The sequence below is a fragment of the Mus caroli genome, unplaced genomic scaffold, assembly GCF_978045245.1.
Source record: "Mus caroli unplaced genomic scaffold, Mus_caroli_1 scaffold_16, whole genome shotgun sequence".
NCBI classification, from domain to species: domain Eukaryota; kingdom Metazoa; phylum Chordata; class Mammalia; order Rodentia; family Muridae; genus Mus; species Mus caroli.
In genome coordinates, this window is record NW_028227271.1 from 72,961,827 (window position 1) to 72,977,220 (window position 15,394).

At 37.8% G+C, this 15,394-nt stretch overlaps 1 protein-coding gene across 2 annotated transcripts in view; it reads left to right on the forward strand.

Moving 5' to 3' along the window:
* Marchf6 (membrane associated ring-CH-type finger 6) overlaps nt 1–15,394 on the forward strand; it is a 74,848-nt gene that overhangs the window by 13,466 nt on the left and 45,988 nt on the right. For both annotated transcript variants that reach the window (XM_021184198.3, XM_021184199.3), the window contains exons 2-4: nt 8,229–8,325; nt 12,108–12,181; nt 14,671–14,814. In XM_021184198.3, coding sequence (XP_021039857.1) covers nt 8,229–8,325; nt 12,108–12,181; nt 14,671–14,814 — 315 coding nt within the window. The remainder of the gene's footprint in view (nt 1–8,228; nt 8,326–12,107; nt 12,182–14,670; nt 14,815–15,394) is intronic.

Genomic DNA, 15,394 nt, shown 5'->3' on the forward strand with positions numbered 1-15,394 from the left:
AGAAATAAATGGTAAAGATACTCCCTTAGTATGTTGTGTCAAATAGTAGTTAAAAGACATGTGATGGAGTTGGAGAGATGACTAATGGTCAGGAGTGTTTGATGTTCTTCCCAGGTCTAGAGTTTAGTTCTTAGGACCCACTTTGAGCAGTTCTCAGTAACACATTAGTCCATCTCCAAGGGATATAATGCCCTCTTCTGGTCTTTGAGTATCTCTGCATGAACATGCACACACCTACAACTAGATAATATTTATATGAAAAAAGGACACAAGGGACTCAGGAGATGGAGGTAGGAAGAGCAACAATTCAAAGGGCAGTCTCAACTATGCCAGCCTGGGTTGCATGGTACTTTTATCTTAAACAGTATTTGCACTCTCCTGCTTTCCCTGAAAAGGCAGTTACTTTCCTAAGATATACCTCAGGAATAATAAAACATCTGCTTGGATTTATTTTTAGAAGTACCATGACAAGGCAGGTGAGATGACACAGCAGGTAAAGGTACTTGCCAACAAAGCTGATAACCTGGGTCCTTTTTCTGGGATCCACATGATGGAAGAGGAGACCTGACTGTTGCAAGTTGTTCTCTGTTCTCTACATACGAGATCCACACTACATGCACACATGCTTGCACACACAATTAATTCTTTTTTTTTTTCTTTTTCTTTTTTTGGTTTTTCGAGACAGGGTTTCTCTGTATAGCCCTGGCTGTCCTGGAACTCACTTTGTAGACCAGGCTGGCCTCGAACTCAGAAATCCGCCTGCCTCTGCCTCCCGAGTGCTGGGATTAAAGACGTGCACCACCACGCCCGGCTATTCTTGAAAGGTATCTTGAACCTTGAGTGTTGTTTGTTTTGTTTTTTAATACCTTGAAAGACTGGCTGAACAGTTGGTTCGGTGGTTAAGAGCACTTGCTGCTTTTCCAGAGGACATGTATTTTTGGTTACAAGTACCCTCACGGTGCTTGTAACCATCCTTGCACATGGTGCACATACATACAGGCAAAACATTCATAAATATAAATCTTTATAAAACCACCACAACAAGCTGGGTGTGGTAATGCACACCTTTAATCCCAGCACTTGGGAGGCAGAGGCAGGCGGATTTCTGAGTTCGAGGCCAGCCTGGTCTACAAAGTGAGTTCCGACAGCCAGGACTATACAGAGAAACCCTGGTTCGAAAAAACCAAAAAAAAAAAAAAAAAAAAAAAACAACAAACCTACCACAACAGAGTAGAAAATTAATTTTACTTTCTCCTAAGACCCTAAGATCTAATTAAGGATGTGTGTCAGACTCCACAATTAAAAATTTCTGTTCTACAGAGGAACGGTAACTGTAGTCGGAATGTTTTGAAAACAATTTTTGTTTTCTTTTATCATGTCTCCGTAATATTAATGGAAATGTGATTGTTTTAATACTTTAGTAGAATATGTTTTCACTTGGTATGGTTTAGAAACTTTAAAACTATTTAAAGAATTTTGTGTATTATAATTGATAGAAAATTTCCTGGTGTGTTCATGGTTCTGTTTTTATCCACATAACACATAGCCAGTTATATACATACACCTGAGGATGAACAAAGCTAGTTGAAAAGGCACTTGCTTGAGTAAATCTTATATTATTAGCAGCAGAGAATGATTGTTACTCTTGCATTAATTTGTACTTTATTATATAACTGGTTGGAAACAGTGCAGTATTAGAATTCCTGTTAGTGGATCCTCCTACTTGAGATCTTGCTTGTCATTGTTTTTATACAATAAAAATAAGGTAAGGAAACAGATTCAACTCTGATGTCCCATGGTGAGGACTGGCCTGGAACTACTTGTTCTTCCTCTTGAGCTGTGTTTAGGCTGAGTCAGGCTCCCTCCATGTGGTGCTTCTGCACTGTTTATGCTGCCCACCCATTAAGTCCCTGGGTTACCAGGGTTATCAGATCAACTCTGATGCCATCTATCATGACACTTGTGTGCAGAGATCCCTCACTTTGCTTAATTATTAGTGATGTTTGTGAGTTTGTAACCATGTATTATAATTGCCTGTTTCCTGTGTGTTTTTTTTTTTTTTTGAGTGCTCCTACATTAATTTGTGCATATAAGAAAGGCATAGGGTTTGGCATTGTTCTTAGTTTCAAGTACTCTCTGTTCTTGGTATTTGTTTCCTGTGGATAAGAAAAGAGTTTTGTGTGTGAATTTTGTTTACTCTACTTCCTTAATGCTGCTGCCAAAAGTATAACATACTTTGTTATAGTCACTGAAGTCTTTATAAGGATTTTTACAACTATTCTCTCTATTGAGAAATCTCTATTGATATTGTCAAATCTTAAATTCACTATATAGTTTTTCAATAAATGTTTTGGTTTTTGTTACAATGGGTTCTTTATCTTCCATGTCTCTGTGGAAACTTGATGTTTCTTATCTCCCAGATTTGTTTGTCATTATTCACAGGACCTTTTTTTTTTTTTTTTTTTTTTTATTTATTTATTATATGCAAGTACACTGTAGCTGTCCCCAGACACTCCAGAAGAGGGCGTCAGATCTCGTCGCGGATGGTTGTGAGCCACCATGTGGTTGCTGGGATTTGAACTCTGGACCTTCGGAAGAGCAGTCGGGTGCTCTTACCCACTGAGCCATCTCACCAGCCCCACAGGACCATTTTTATGATAGCTGCAACATCTATTGGCTGTGGTTTTTAATTTAGGCTGGGGTTTTCCTTATGCTTGGTATGAGTGGATTTTCCATTGTATCATGGATATTTTTGCCTCTGGTTCTTTTTTTTTTTTTTTTTTTAAAGATTTATTTATTATATGTAAGTACACTGTAGCTGTCTTCAGACACTCCAGAAGAGGGCGCCAGATCTCGTTGCGGATGGTTGTGAGCCACCATGTGGTTGCTGGGATTTGAACTCTGGACCTTCAGAAGAGCAGTCGGGTGCTCTTACCCACTGAGCCATCTCACCAGCCCCTTGCCTCTGGTTCTTATTAAAATGCTTGGAGTTTTGTTTTTTGTGATGTCCAGGTAGAAGCTGGAAGTGAGAGTCTCTTCCCACCTTTGATGTCAGTAGTGGTACTCTTGTTCTTGCTCCTTAGGCTTTCCTGATCCCCATAAGGCCCTTCCTCATACCCAGGACTCAGAAAAGTGGCTTTGAGACAGGGTTTCTCTGTGTAGCCCTGACTGTTCTGGAGCTCACTCTGTAGACCAGGCTGGCCTTGAACTCAGAAATTCACCTGCTTCTGCCTCCCAAGTGCTGGGATTAAAGGCGTGCGCCACCACTGCCTGGCTGAAAAGTGGCTTCTTCTTTATGGAAGTTGTATTCACAATTAGCCCTTTCCCCTCCCCCCACCAATCATCTTGGTGGGTTAGGTTCTTGCTAAGTTAGGTGGCTGATATCTTGGACTTTCATTGGCTAGGAGGGCTAGGATATATTTTTTTCATGTATTAGCCTTGGGTGCAGTGGTGAAAGTTGAATTAGTTGTTCATGTTTGGGAATGTTGAGACATACTATTTAAGTTTTCTCTTTCCCCCCTATTCTCAGTGCATTGTTCATCATGGTAAAGGTTGAAAGGTTGGGCCAGTGAGATGAGAAAATCACTAATGTGAGTTTTCTTATGTTTGTGTATGCATTAAGTTTAGCCACATACTGGAGCTCTCTTGTCCTGTAAGTTTTTAAGTAACCACAATATTATTTCTATTCTGCTTTTTAATTAACAGTTAATAAATATGCTTAGGATTTTTTAGTATATCCTCTCTCTGTCTTAGAGTATAGTCTATGAGGGATGTATGAGTGTATTGCTGGTTTTAATTTTGTTATTAAGATTTCTTTATTTTGGGCTGGGGAGATGGCTCAGTGTTTAAGAGCACCGACTGTTCTTCCAGAGGTTGTGAGTTCAATTCCCAGCAGCTATATGGTGACTCACAACCATCTGTAATGGTATCTGATACCCTCTCCTAGTGTGTCTGAAGACAACTACAGTGTACTCACATGCTTTAAATAAATAAAATAATGATCAAGATTTCTTTATTTTTATTTTGTGTGTGTGTGTGTATACCTGCTTGTATAAATGTGCAGTCTGTGCCAGTATGTACAGAAATGTCAGATGTCCTAGAACTGGAGTTAGAGGTGTGAGATGACTGATGTGAGTACTGGGAACCACACCAAGAGAAGCAGATGCTGTTAGCCTTCGTAGTTATCTCCTACCCCTTGCTGGTTTCTCTTTTTCTTTCTTAGTTTTAAAATTAAACATTTCTGTTTATTGTGTGTATCTGTGTACATGGGTGGGTCACACACTGTATGTGGAGGTCAAAGGACAACTTTGAGGCATTTATTCTGTTCTTTTACCTTTACATGTGGTACCAGGAATAGACTTGAGCCATCTGTCAGGCATACATAGCAAGTACTTTGACTTGCTGAGCCACCTCACTAGTCTATATTGCTGTCTTAAAGTGTCTTCATTTCTTTTTTGTGGCTAGCCATGGTGTATGCCTGGGTTTATTGATTTGTTTGTATTTCCATTTAGGAGTTGCTTACTTACCATTTTGATATAATTTTGTTTTGTACTTGCAAAGGTGATTTCCATGGTTCTGAAATGAAATGGATCAGCATTCTACAGTTATCTTTCCTTTTTTCCTAGAGACTTAGTCTGAGTGTAGGAGGCCCTTAATAATAACTTTACAGATCTATTTGGAAAGAGTCATTATCATTATCTCACATATACACACACACACACACACACACACCTACTACCTCCAAAGAGCCAAAAAGATGTATCAGAACAATTACTAATGAGCGGTGGTTCTCAAACTTTAAAACTAAAAAAAGAAAGAAGAAAAAGAAAGGAAGCAAGCAAGCAAGCAAGCAAGCACTCACAAGTATATCAGTGCATGTATGGTGATCACAGGATAACTTTCAGGAGTTGATTATGTATGATTATGTATGGCGGTCACAGGATAACTTTCAGGAGTTGATTATTGAAACAGGGACTGCTGTGCTGTGTGCTCCAGGCTAGGTAGTCAGTCTGTGAGCTTCCAGGCTTTTGTCTGCATCACCCTTCTTGCTATTTAGGTGCTGGGATTGCAGATGCAGACTGCATGGAGCTTTTAATATGAGTTCTAGAGGTCACACTGTAGTTGTCAGACTTTAACATATGTTTATACTTTTAAAGACTTGTAAGAGTTTTATTTGTTGTATTAGAAAATAAAATGGATCTTCTAAATTCCCCAATTTGGTTAAAAGAGTGGGTTTTGGTTTTGGGTTTTTTTTGTTTTTTGTTTTTTTTGTTTTGTTTTGAGGCAGAATTCGTCTATGTTCCCCTGACTGTCTTGGAACTTGCTGTGTAGATCAGGTGGTTGCCCTTGAATGCAGAGATCCACCAGCCTCTGTCTCCCAAGTGCTAGGAGTAAAGGAGTGTGCCACCAAGCCTGGTTTATACTTACAATGTTTTTAATGTCTAGTTAATAGAACAACAGCTCTTTTTTTTTTTTTTTAAATCTATGGAAGCATCCAATATATTGTATCATGTGCTCTCTACAGATGCTACTGTAAGCTGGGTATGGTGATATATTGGAAGCATTTGGAGACTGTCACAGGAGAGCATTGAGTTCAAGGTTAACCTGGGCTACATAATGGGATCCTATCTTAAAAGAAAAGAAAAAGAAAAAAGGAAAGAAAGAACAGAAAGAGAGACCTCTGTAAACTGGCTCATCAGTGAGTGAAGAGAGACTACTCAGGATTGTTAGAAGGTAGTTCTGACCTGTCAGCCTCCAAATAAGGAAGGGACTCTACAAACTCTAAGGATCCAGGTCTCTGCCACACATTAGTGTTAAACAGAGCTTTGGAGATTGAGTTTAAGTTGGTTGTCTATACATGACACTGTGTTTGTTGGTTTGTCTCTGAGGTCGATGGAGGCCTTCTGAAAAAAATCAGTGATCTCTCTAGGTGTGCATTGGGCCCCCTAAGGAGATTTCCCTACCTCAGTTCTCCTTGTCCACAGGCTCCTTTCTACACAGACAGACACGCCTAGAGTTTGCCATTGCCTTGGTCTCAGCACTGCTTTCTCAGGTCACACACAGCTGAGTTGCCTTGGACTAATCAGCTATGCCCATGTGTTTTCTTATTCACTTTTGTCCTTGTCACTTGCTGACTACAGTGTTCTAGTAAGTTCCAGGTTTTGTTCGTTCCCAATTCATACTTGATAGCTGACCAGTTACTGTGTCCCTCCATTTGTGTGAGCCTGGCTGTGTTACTGCTGTCTTTCTTTGCATCATGTTCCAATGGAACATTCTCAAAGGAGGGCTGTTGATACAGGATACCATATCTGGGGCTGATCCATCTATATTAACATCATCCTGACTACTTGTTGATCTACATTAATGAATAATTATGTCAGTACTCAGTATAGTAATGACATTGGGCAGCATTTATCTCCCGCCTGGGTAACTGGTTATTTATCCAGGATACTCATCTGCATCCATGGTGCTAGTGGCTCTGGTACTTGTAGATAACATAGATCAGCTGCAAGCACCATTGCCTTTGTTACCTTTATGTGTTGGTTGCACTGCCAACTGTGACGGTGACTAACCTGGAATCCAGGTGATGGAATCCACAGAGAAGGCATGCTAAACTACTATCAGAGGAGGGCAGGGGTATGCATATCAGTAGCTCCAAGCAGGAAAAGGGGCAGTGAGTGGAACCTCACTGAACTCTACCACAGAGACTGAGCTCTGAGATAGCTCTTCTGTGGGCAGGGGAATGTGACTCTTCCATATAGGTAAAGAGACTTATCTAGTTGCTTGGTAACCAGGGAGAGTAGTGTAATAACCAGTTAGGTTTTCCTGAATATTTGGTGTCCCTCAGCTTGGATAAGTGCCATTCTGTCACTCAAGAATGAGCAACCAGAGAGTCTGTAATGATGATAGCAAGTGTCTGGGACGGTGCAGCATAGTGCTCAGCTTGTGTGCTTCTAATCCAGAGCATACCACGGGCCTCTCTCAGTTCATTAGTGAAGCTGGGATCATCAGGGTTGCCATTACTCTCCATTGAGTGAAGAATTTCCTGTGAGAGAGCAAGTCAGAAACAAACATTGTGTCTTTGTCCCTTTTGCACATTGACAGTTACCCTGGGAGTAATTGTCACTTGGCCATGAGGGTCAGGCAAGAAAACAGTCTTAAGTAATAGCAATAGTCAAATTTCAGAATGTGGCACTACAGAGGAGCTTTTAGGAGAACTGAGCAAGAGAATGCAAAAGATCTCTTTGAAGTTTTCATCCATGCTGCTTGCTGGCCTCAGCAGATGGGAGGGCAGGGTGTGTGTGTGTGTGCCTAGAGCCCTTTGGTGCTGGGGCCGGGAGTGTAGAGTGTTGCTTAGTTGCTGACTCCAGCCCCGGGCTACTGTAGCTTGTGCTTAAAGAAGCTTCTGGTTCCGCATTCTCTGGTAGGAGTCTACACGGTTCTGAGGTGCTGTCCTGAATCCTAAGTGTGTGTGCACACACACCTGTTTGCAAAAGGAATCTACTGTAGTGCCTCTGCTGTTTCCACCTTGACTCCTCAGACATGATTTAAAAAATATTATTTTTAAAATTACATTTCTTATTTATGTGTATGGGTATTTTGCCTGTGTGTACCATGCCCGTGGGGGCCAGAAGAGGACGACATCTTGTCCCCTGAAACTGAGTTACAGACATTTGTGAGCCACCAAGTGAGTGCTAGGAATTAAATCCTCCAGAGTAGCAGCCAGTGCCCTTAACTACTGAGGCATCTCTCTAGATCCCTGAACATTTTTAGAAATAATCTTATTTTAAAAATATTTTTTAAATTGGCATACAAAAGCAGTGAGCTTCCTTCTGGCATTTTCATGTATGTCATTATACTTTGTTCTCAGTTTTCCTTCCCTCAGATGTTTTTGTGTTGTTAAAATCTTTAGAACTGAATTTAGACTTTTTAAAATTTGCACTGTTGGGACACTATTATTTGTGGCTAGATGACATGATTCTACTTATTTGATTGTTACAGGAAAAAAATTTTTTTTTTTAATTTTTCAATTTCATTTACAGATCTTTCTAAGGAACAACTTGTTTTAATCCATTTTGAAGGAATGTACTTAGATTCAGGTGCACCCTTCACTATAAGTTTTCTCACAATTTTCAGTTCCTTTAGCACAAAATATTCTTATTTTGTTGGTCTTTTTGTATAAAAGTCATACCCAAAGGTAATTCCATTTTTTTCTCCTTTGTTATTAGATATATGTAGAGTGTGTCGGTCAGAAGGAACACCTGAGAAACCTCTTTATCATCCTTGTGTATGTACTGGCAGTATTAAATTTATTCATCAAGAATGGTAAGTCATTTGGAAAATTGTATAATTCTTAGATTCAATTTTTTTCTTATTTTTTTATTATTTAAATGCATTTTATACATCAAGCATATTAATAATATTGAGTATTTTGAGAATCAAATAATACATAAAAATTTGTTCAACTTTTTATAGTCATATCCTTTCATACCCTAAAAATACCATTAATGAGTATTTAATACTACCCATAACTGAGAATCCTTTATCTAATGTTGAACACTAAATTGTTTTAAAACATATAAAATAATCTTTGGAAGTTAAGCATAGTAAAAGAGCATAAAATATTAAAAATGAATCATTAAGTAATATATTCAAAAGCCCTTATATGATACCACATGATTAGTGAAAGAGTATTTAAAACACATTATATATTTGTGTACAGTGTCTAACAATCAGTTTATTTAAAAAGATTATCAGTGTTTCTAGTAGAGAAATTATTTTATCAGTAAGTATATTTTAAAAATTTCAAAATAGGAAAAACTATTAAGAAAATGCTGATTTCAGGCACAGTGAGAAAAATTATCAATATTTCCATGATGTTTGTAGAACATAATTTTAATATTTTCAGCTGTTAATATTAAACAAACAGAATAATTATTTAAAGATATATTTTGTTGTTATATTTCCCTTTTCATTTCTGATTGTATTAATTTGGATACTGTCTCTGTGCCCTCTCATTAATCTGGCTAAAGGTTTATCTATCTTGTTGATTTTCTCAAAGAACCAGCTCCTGGTCTTGCTGATTCTTTGTATAGTTCTTTTTGTTTCTATTTGCTTGATTTCAGCCCTGAGTTTATTATTTACTGCCATCTACTCCTCTTGGGTGTATTTGCTTCTTTTTGTTCTAGAGCTTTCATGGGTGCTGTCAAGCTACTAGTGTAAGCTCTCTTCAGTTTCTTTTTGGAGGTTCTTAGAACTATTAGTTTTCCTCCTACCACTGCTTTCATTGTGTCCAATAAGTTTGGGTATGATGTGTCTTCATTTTCATTAAATTCTAAAAAGCCTTTAATTTCTTTCTTTACTTCTTCCTTGACCAAGTTATCATTGAGTAGAGCGTTATTCAGCTTCCATGTGTATGTGTGCTTTCTGTTATTTTTGTTGGTATTGAAAACCAGCCTTAGTCTGTGATGATCTGATAGGGTACATGGGGTTATTTCACTCTTCTTGTATCTGTTGAGGTCTGTTTTGTGACTGATTATATGGTCACAAAAGAAAGTATGGTGAGGTGCTGAGAAGAAGGTACATTCTTTTGTTTTAGGATGAAATTTTCTATAAATATCTGTTAGATACATTTGGTTCATAATTTCTGTTAGTTTCTCTGTGTCTCTTTTTAGTTTCTGTTTCCATGATCTGTCCATTGCTGAGAGTGGAGTGTTGAAATCTCCCACTGTTATTGTGCGGGGTACAATGTGTGTTTTGAGCTTTAATAAAGTTTCTTTTATGAATGTGGGTGCCTTTGGATTTGGAGCATAGATGTTCAGAATTGAGAGTTCATCTTGGTAGATTTTTTCCTTTGATCAGTGTAAAGTATCCTTCCTTATCTTTTTTTGATAACTTTTGGTTGAGAGTTGATTTTATTCGATATTAGAGTGGCTACTCCAGCATGTTTCTTGGGAGCATTTGCTTGAAAAATTGTTTTCTAACCTTTTACTCTAAGGTAGTGTCTGTCTTTATCACTGAGGTGCATTTCCTGTATGCAGCAAAATGCTGGGTCCTGTTTATGTATCCAGTCTGTTAGTCTGTGTCTGTTTTTGGGGAATTGAGTTCATTGATGATAAGAGATATTAAGGAAAAGTGATTGTTATTTTCTGTTATTTTTGTTGTTAGAGATGGAATTGTGTTTTTGTGGCTATTTTCTTTTGGGTTTGTTGAAAGATTACTTTCTTGCTTTTTTTAGGGTGTAGTTTCCCCCCTTGTATTGTTGTTTTCCATCTGTTATCCTTTGTAGGGCTGGATTTATGGAAAGAAATTGTGTAAATTTGGTTTTGTCATGGAATATCTTGGTTTCTCCCTCCATGGTAATTGAGAGTTTTGCTGGATATAGTAGCCTGGGCTGGCATTTGTGTTCTCTTAGGGTTAGTATGACATCTGCCCAGGATCTCTGGCTTTCATAGTTTCTGGTGAGAAGTCTGGTGTAGTTCTGATAGGTCTGCCTTTATATGTTACTTGACCTTTTTCCCTTACTGCTTTTAAAATTCTTTGTTTAGTGCATTTGGTGTTTTTTTTTTTTTTTAAAGATTTATTTATTGATTATATGTAAGTACACTGTAGCTGTCTTCAGACATTCCAGAAGAGGGAGTCAGATCTCGTTACGGATGGTTGTGAGCCACCATGTGGTTGCAGGGATTTGAACTCCGGACCTTTGGAAGAGCAGTCGGGTGCTCTTACCCACTGAGCCATCTCACCAGCCCGCATTTGGTGTTTTGATTATTATGTGATGGGAAGAATTTCTTTTCTGGTCCAGTCTATTTGGAGTTCTGTAGGCTTCTTGTATGTTCATGGGCATCTCTTTCTTTAGTTTCTTCTATAATTTTGTTGAAGATATTTACTGGCCCTTTGAGAATCTTCGCTCTTTTCTATACCTATTATTCTTAGGTTTGGTCTTTTCATTGTGTCCTGGATTTCCTGGATGTTTTGGGGTTAGGAGCTTTTTGCTTTTTCCATTTTGCATTTTCTTTGACTGTTGTGTCAATGTTTTCTATGGTGTCTTCTGCACCTGAGATTCTCTCTTCTATCTCTTGTATTCTGTTGGTGATTCTTGCATCTATTCAAGGTCTCTTAAATTCAATTTTGTCATCTCTGTAATAAGAATGATCATTTCAGTAAACTTGCCCCATTTCACTGTTTTTAAAACTTTTGTTATAAAAGTTGAAAGTTTAAAAAAAATCATCCATAGTTTAATATTTGGAATGTTATTTTGGTATATTGTGGATATTCTCATGACAGTCTTGTTTATTTCTAACATGGAGAACTTTTTTTGTTCATGGGAACAATTATGCTTTTATGGCTTCCAGTGTCATAATAGTTTATATTAATTAAATATTCTGTGATAAGAACTGTCTTTGATGTTTTACACGTCTATTTTTTCTTAATTTACTTATGTATTTTATGTATATGAGTGCTTTATTTGCATCTATGCCTGAGGGACAGATGAGGAAATCTGACAGAAGATGGCATCAGATCCCATTACAGAGGTTGTGAGCCACCGTGTCATTGCACCATGAGAAGTGAACTCAGGACCTTTGAAAGAGTAGCCAGTGCTCTAAACTGCTGAGCCATCTCACCAATCCCTGTTTTATACATCTTAAGTCACTCACTCTTTGCAAGAACAGTCTGCAACATTATTATGTGGATGAAGAAGCAGAGCATAGACTGAAGGAATGACTTGTCCAAGACACATGCTTCCCAAGGGCAGAATGGGAATTCAGACCTGCTCACTACCTGTGAGCACGGGGAGGCCAGGGCGATCAAAACTGATCCTGACCCCTGAGTTATTTAGTATTATTCAGTATTCATTTAGCTCAGAAGAGATTAGAATTTAGGTTAATTAAATCTTTTTATTAGTACAGTACATGCTGGTTTTATATTTAGCTGTTTTTAAGTTTTATCCTCTTAGGATATATAAAAAGTTAAAATATTTCATGTTTGAAATGTTGAAACCTATAAAAGTTCAGTAATACAAAAAATTTAATAACATGGGTTTTCAATGAAACTCTGATATTGCTTTGTTTTAAACACTGTATTTATGAATGTATTTGTAATTACAGCTTAGTTCAGTGGTTGAAACATAGTCGGAAAGAATACTGTGAATTATGCAAGCACAGATTTGCTTTCACACCAAGTAAGTTTGTTTGAAATTTTCACTACAGTTTTTTCTTATTTCTGACAACAAAAGGTGTTTAGAGTTTGAAAGCAATAATTTTCAATGTGATTGTCTTGATAGTAATAGAAAAAAGCCTGTTCCACTTAAAAGGCTATTTTAAGAACTATGCTTTATAGGCTGTTTTGTTTTCTTTATGTTTTTGCTTGGTTGCAGACAAGCTTTAACATCCGCAGAGGTGTCTAGTGAGTGCTTGTGAAAATCCATCACTTGATTGCATTTGGTTTTCAACTCATAGCCTATCTCATTTTGTCTACGCTCCTATTTTTACTATATTCTGTTTTCTTTTCTTAGTCTTTTTAAAAAGAAATCCTGTCAGTTTTAATTTTATCTATTGATTTTCAGTATGTGTCACTAAAACGTTCCTTCCTTCTATGAGTCATTATTATCTCTCTGCAAAAACAATGATACCTTGCTTTCATCAGAATCTAATGTGTTCAGTTTGATGTCTCTTCTGAGTTAAAACTGGGATATTAAAATAGTAGTAATAAAGAACAAGTCTTAGAGCAGGTGTTTCTTTTTCTTTTTGAAACCAACTTTTAAGAATGTATGTGCATGTGTGTTTTTGTGGGTGTGCATATATGTATGTGTGTGTGTAGGGAGGAGTATGTTGCACATATGTGTATGTGCCAAAGATGGATATGGGGTGTTCTTTTTTTGAGCCCTGTATAACAGCCTAGGCTGTCCTGGAACTCACTCTAGAACAGGACAGGCTTAACTGGCCTCTGCCTCCTGAGTGCTGGGATGCCCTTGATTTTATTACTTTTTAACAGATATTATGGAATCTCATTTGGACTCACAGTTGCTCACCTCAGCAAGTCTGGCTAGTGAGAGTGCCCTGAGATTTGCTGTCCTCACCTTGTGAGCACTGGGATTGTAGGCAGGCCATGGCTTCCATGCCTGCCCAGCACTGCATGGATGCTGGGGATCCTAACTGATCTTCATGTTTATGTGTTATCTTCCCAGCCCCAGCAAACAAACTTTTGAGTCCATGTTTTGTAAGGCTAGAAGAAATATTTTTCAGATCTCTCAAATTTTAATTACAATACATGTGCCTATTGATTCTATTGTGACTAAATATCAGACAGGACTGTTATGGCAAATTATTAAACAATTAAAGCACAGTTTTTCATCCTGGGATCCTAGTACATTGCATCTGTTGTTTTGTATCTTAAAAAAAAAAGTTTCTTGTGCTGCTCAGTCCAAATACTGTAACTTATCATCAGTTTTACTTGATATCTGACAAGCATGGATGATTGAAGTTACTGCATTTTGTTTATTCTTCGCCAGCAAAAATATTACTTGTATTCTTTCACAGTCTTTAATTTTCTCTGGTGCATAAGCATGTTACTATTTGTGAAAATTTGTAGCACACCTTAATACCTGTGGTCCTGTTCCTTGAGGCCAATAAAAGCTCACTCTATAGGCTTACTTTTCTCCTGACACTCATGCAAAGCTTCTTGTAGACCTTTGTCAAGAAGCTGTGCTGTCCTTCACACCAAGTGTCCTTTCAGCTGGGTGATCTGCAGCGAGTACAGACTTACCCTTTGTTATGGCTTCTTTCTTGTTTGTAGCTGAGTAGTTTTGTGGGACCACTCTTAAAGGTTTCTTTTTTCTTTTTTTTAAATTATTTTTTTGGCTGCTAAAGATTAAACCTAGTGTTATCTATGCTAACAAGTACTCTGCATCTGAGATAACGCCCAGCATGGGCTTTTTGTTTAGTCTAGTTTTAGTTATTTTTCTCCTCCCTGGCCCAGGTTTGTAATTTTAGATAATTGATTTTATATGACTTTTTTTTTTTTTTTGGCCTCTTTGGAAAAAGAGATGTTTGAAAGACAATGTGTATGATCTGGAGTAGAGCTTTTTAAAATAAAATAGTTTTTACAAAGATTTTTTTTTAATGTGGAGATTTTTTTGAACCACATCTAAGTTACATTTTGCAAAGATGTCTGAACTGATGATTTGAAATGAAAGTGTACGATGTTAGAATTGAGAGGGTTAGCTCAGTGTCATCAGTGAGCTGTTTGTTCCAGTGAAATTGCTATCACGGGTCATTGGGATGCTGTGTCTACCACTCATGTTTAGAAAGTCCTCTGTTAGCGCTTGTGTCCGTTATTGGATCCTTTATAGCTGGAGAAGCCAGGTCCTAAATGGCTAACCTGTTACATATGTGTAAACTAACACTGTCTGAGACTCATGGCTGTGAGCTGAGGAAGTAGATGCTTTTCCTCCTGATGCCTTTTCCCCACTCAGTGGACTCTTTGTCCATTTCCATATTTTAGTTGTGGGTTGGATAAATAAACGACTCATATAAATGTAGTGGTATTATAATGATTTGAAATTCAGTAGTTTATAGGAAAAATACTTAAGCATAGTATCTCTACGTTGTATTTATGAATTAAGTCACTTAAAAATTCTTATGAAATCCTGAGTAATTTTTCCTCTTACAGTTTATTCTCCAGATATGCCTTCACGGCTGCCAATCCAAGACATATTTGCTGGACTGGTTACAAGTATTGGCACTGCAATACGATACTGGTTTCATTACACACTTGTGGCCTTTGCATGGCTGGGAGTTGTTCCTCTTACAGCATGTGAGTATTCATTTCTCTTCCAGAGTTATTTAACATTTTATAACTGTTAAATATTTTAAATGTTGCCTACTTCTGTGAATGATGTTTAATTATTTACAATACCATGTATTAGGAAAGAAAACATCTTCAGTAGTTCTTTTCTGGAGGAAGGAAGGAAGGAAGGAAGGGTGTTTTTCTTAGACATGTCTTAGTATTGATAGAGATCATACACAGACTGGCAGTGAATGCAGTATGAGTACTGTAATGGGACTCAGACTGAGCTTATTTATTTTGCTTTGACAATTACTGGGGAGGGAGTCACCCCAATCTGCTTTTCTAACTGTTGGCCTGGTTACCAGCCCAGTGTTATACCCCAAAATACTTGCTGTTTCTCCTGGCCATGTGCTCATGTTACCTCTCCTCTTGGCACCTTCTCTCTCCTCTTCCCTCTCTGCTCTCTCTCCCTTCTGCCAGGCTCAACCTGGTATCTCAAAAATCTGCCTGCCTCTAATCCCACCAGTAATTGGCTATAGCTATTTTTATTTGACTAATTGTTTTAAGGAGCAAGGTTTGGACAACAAAAGCTAGTAAATGTGAGACA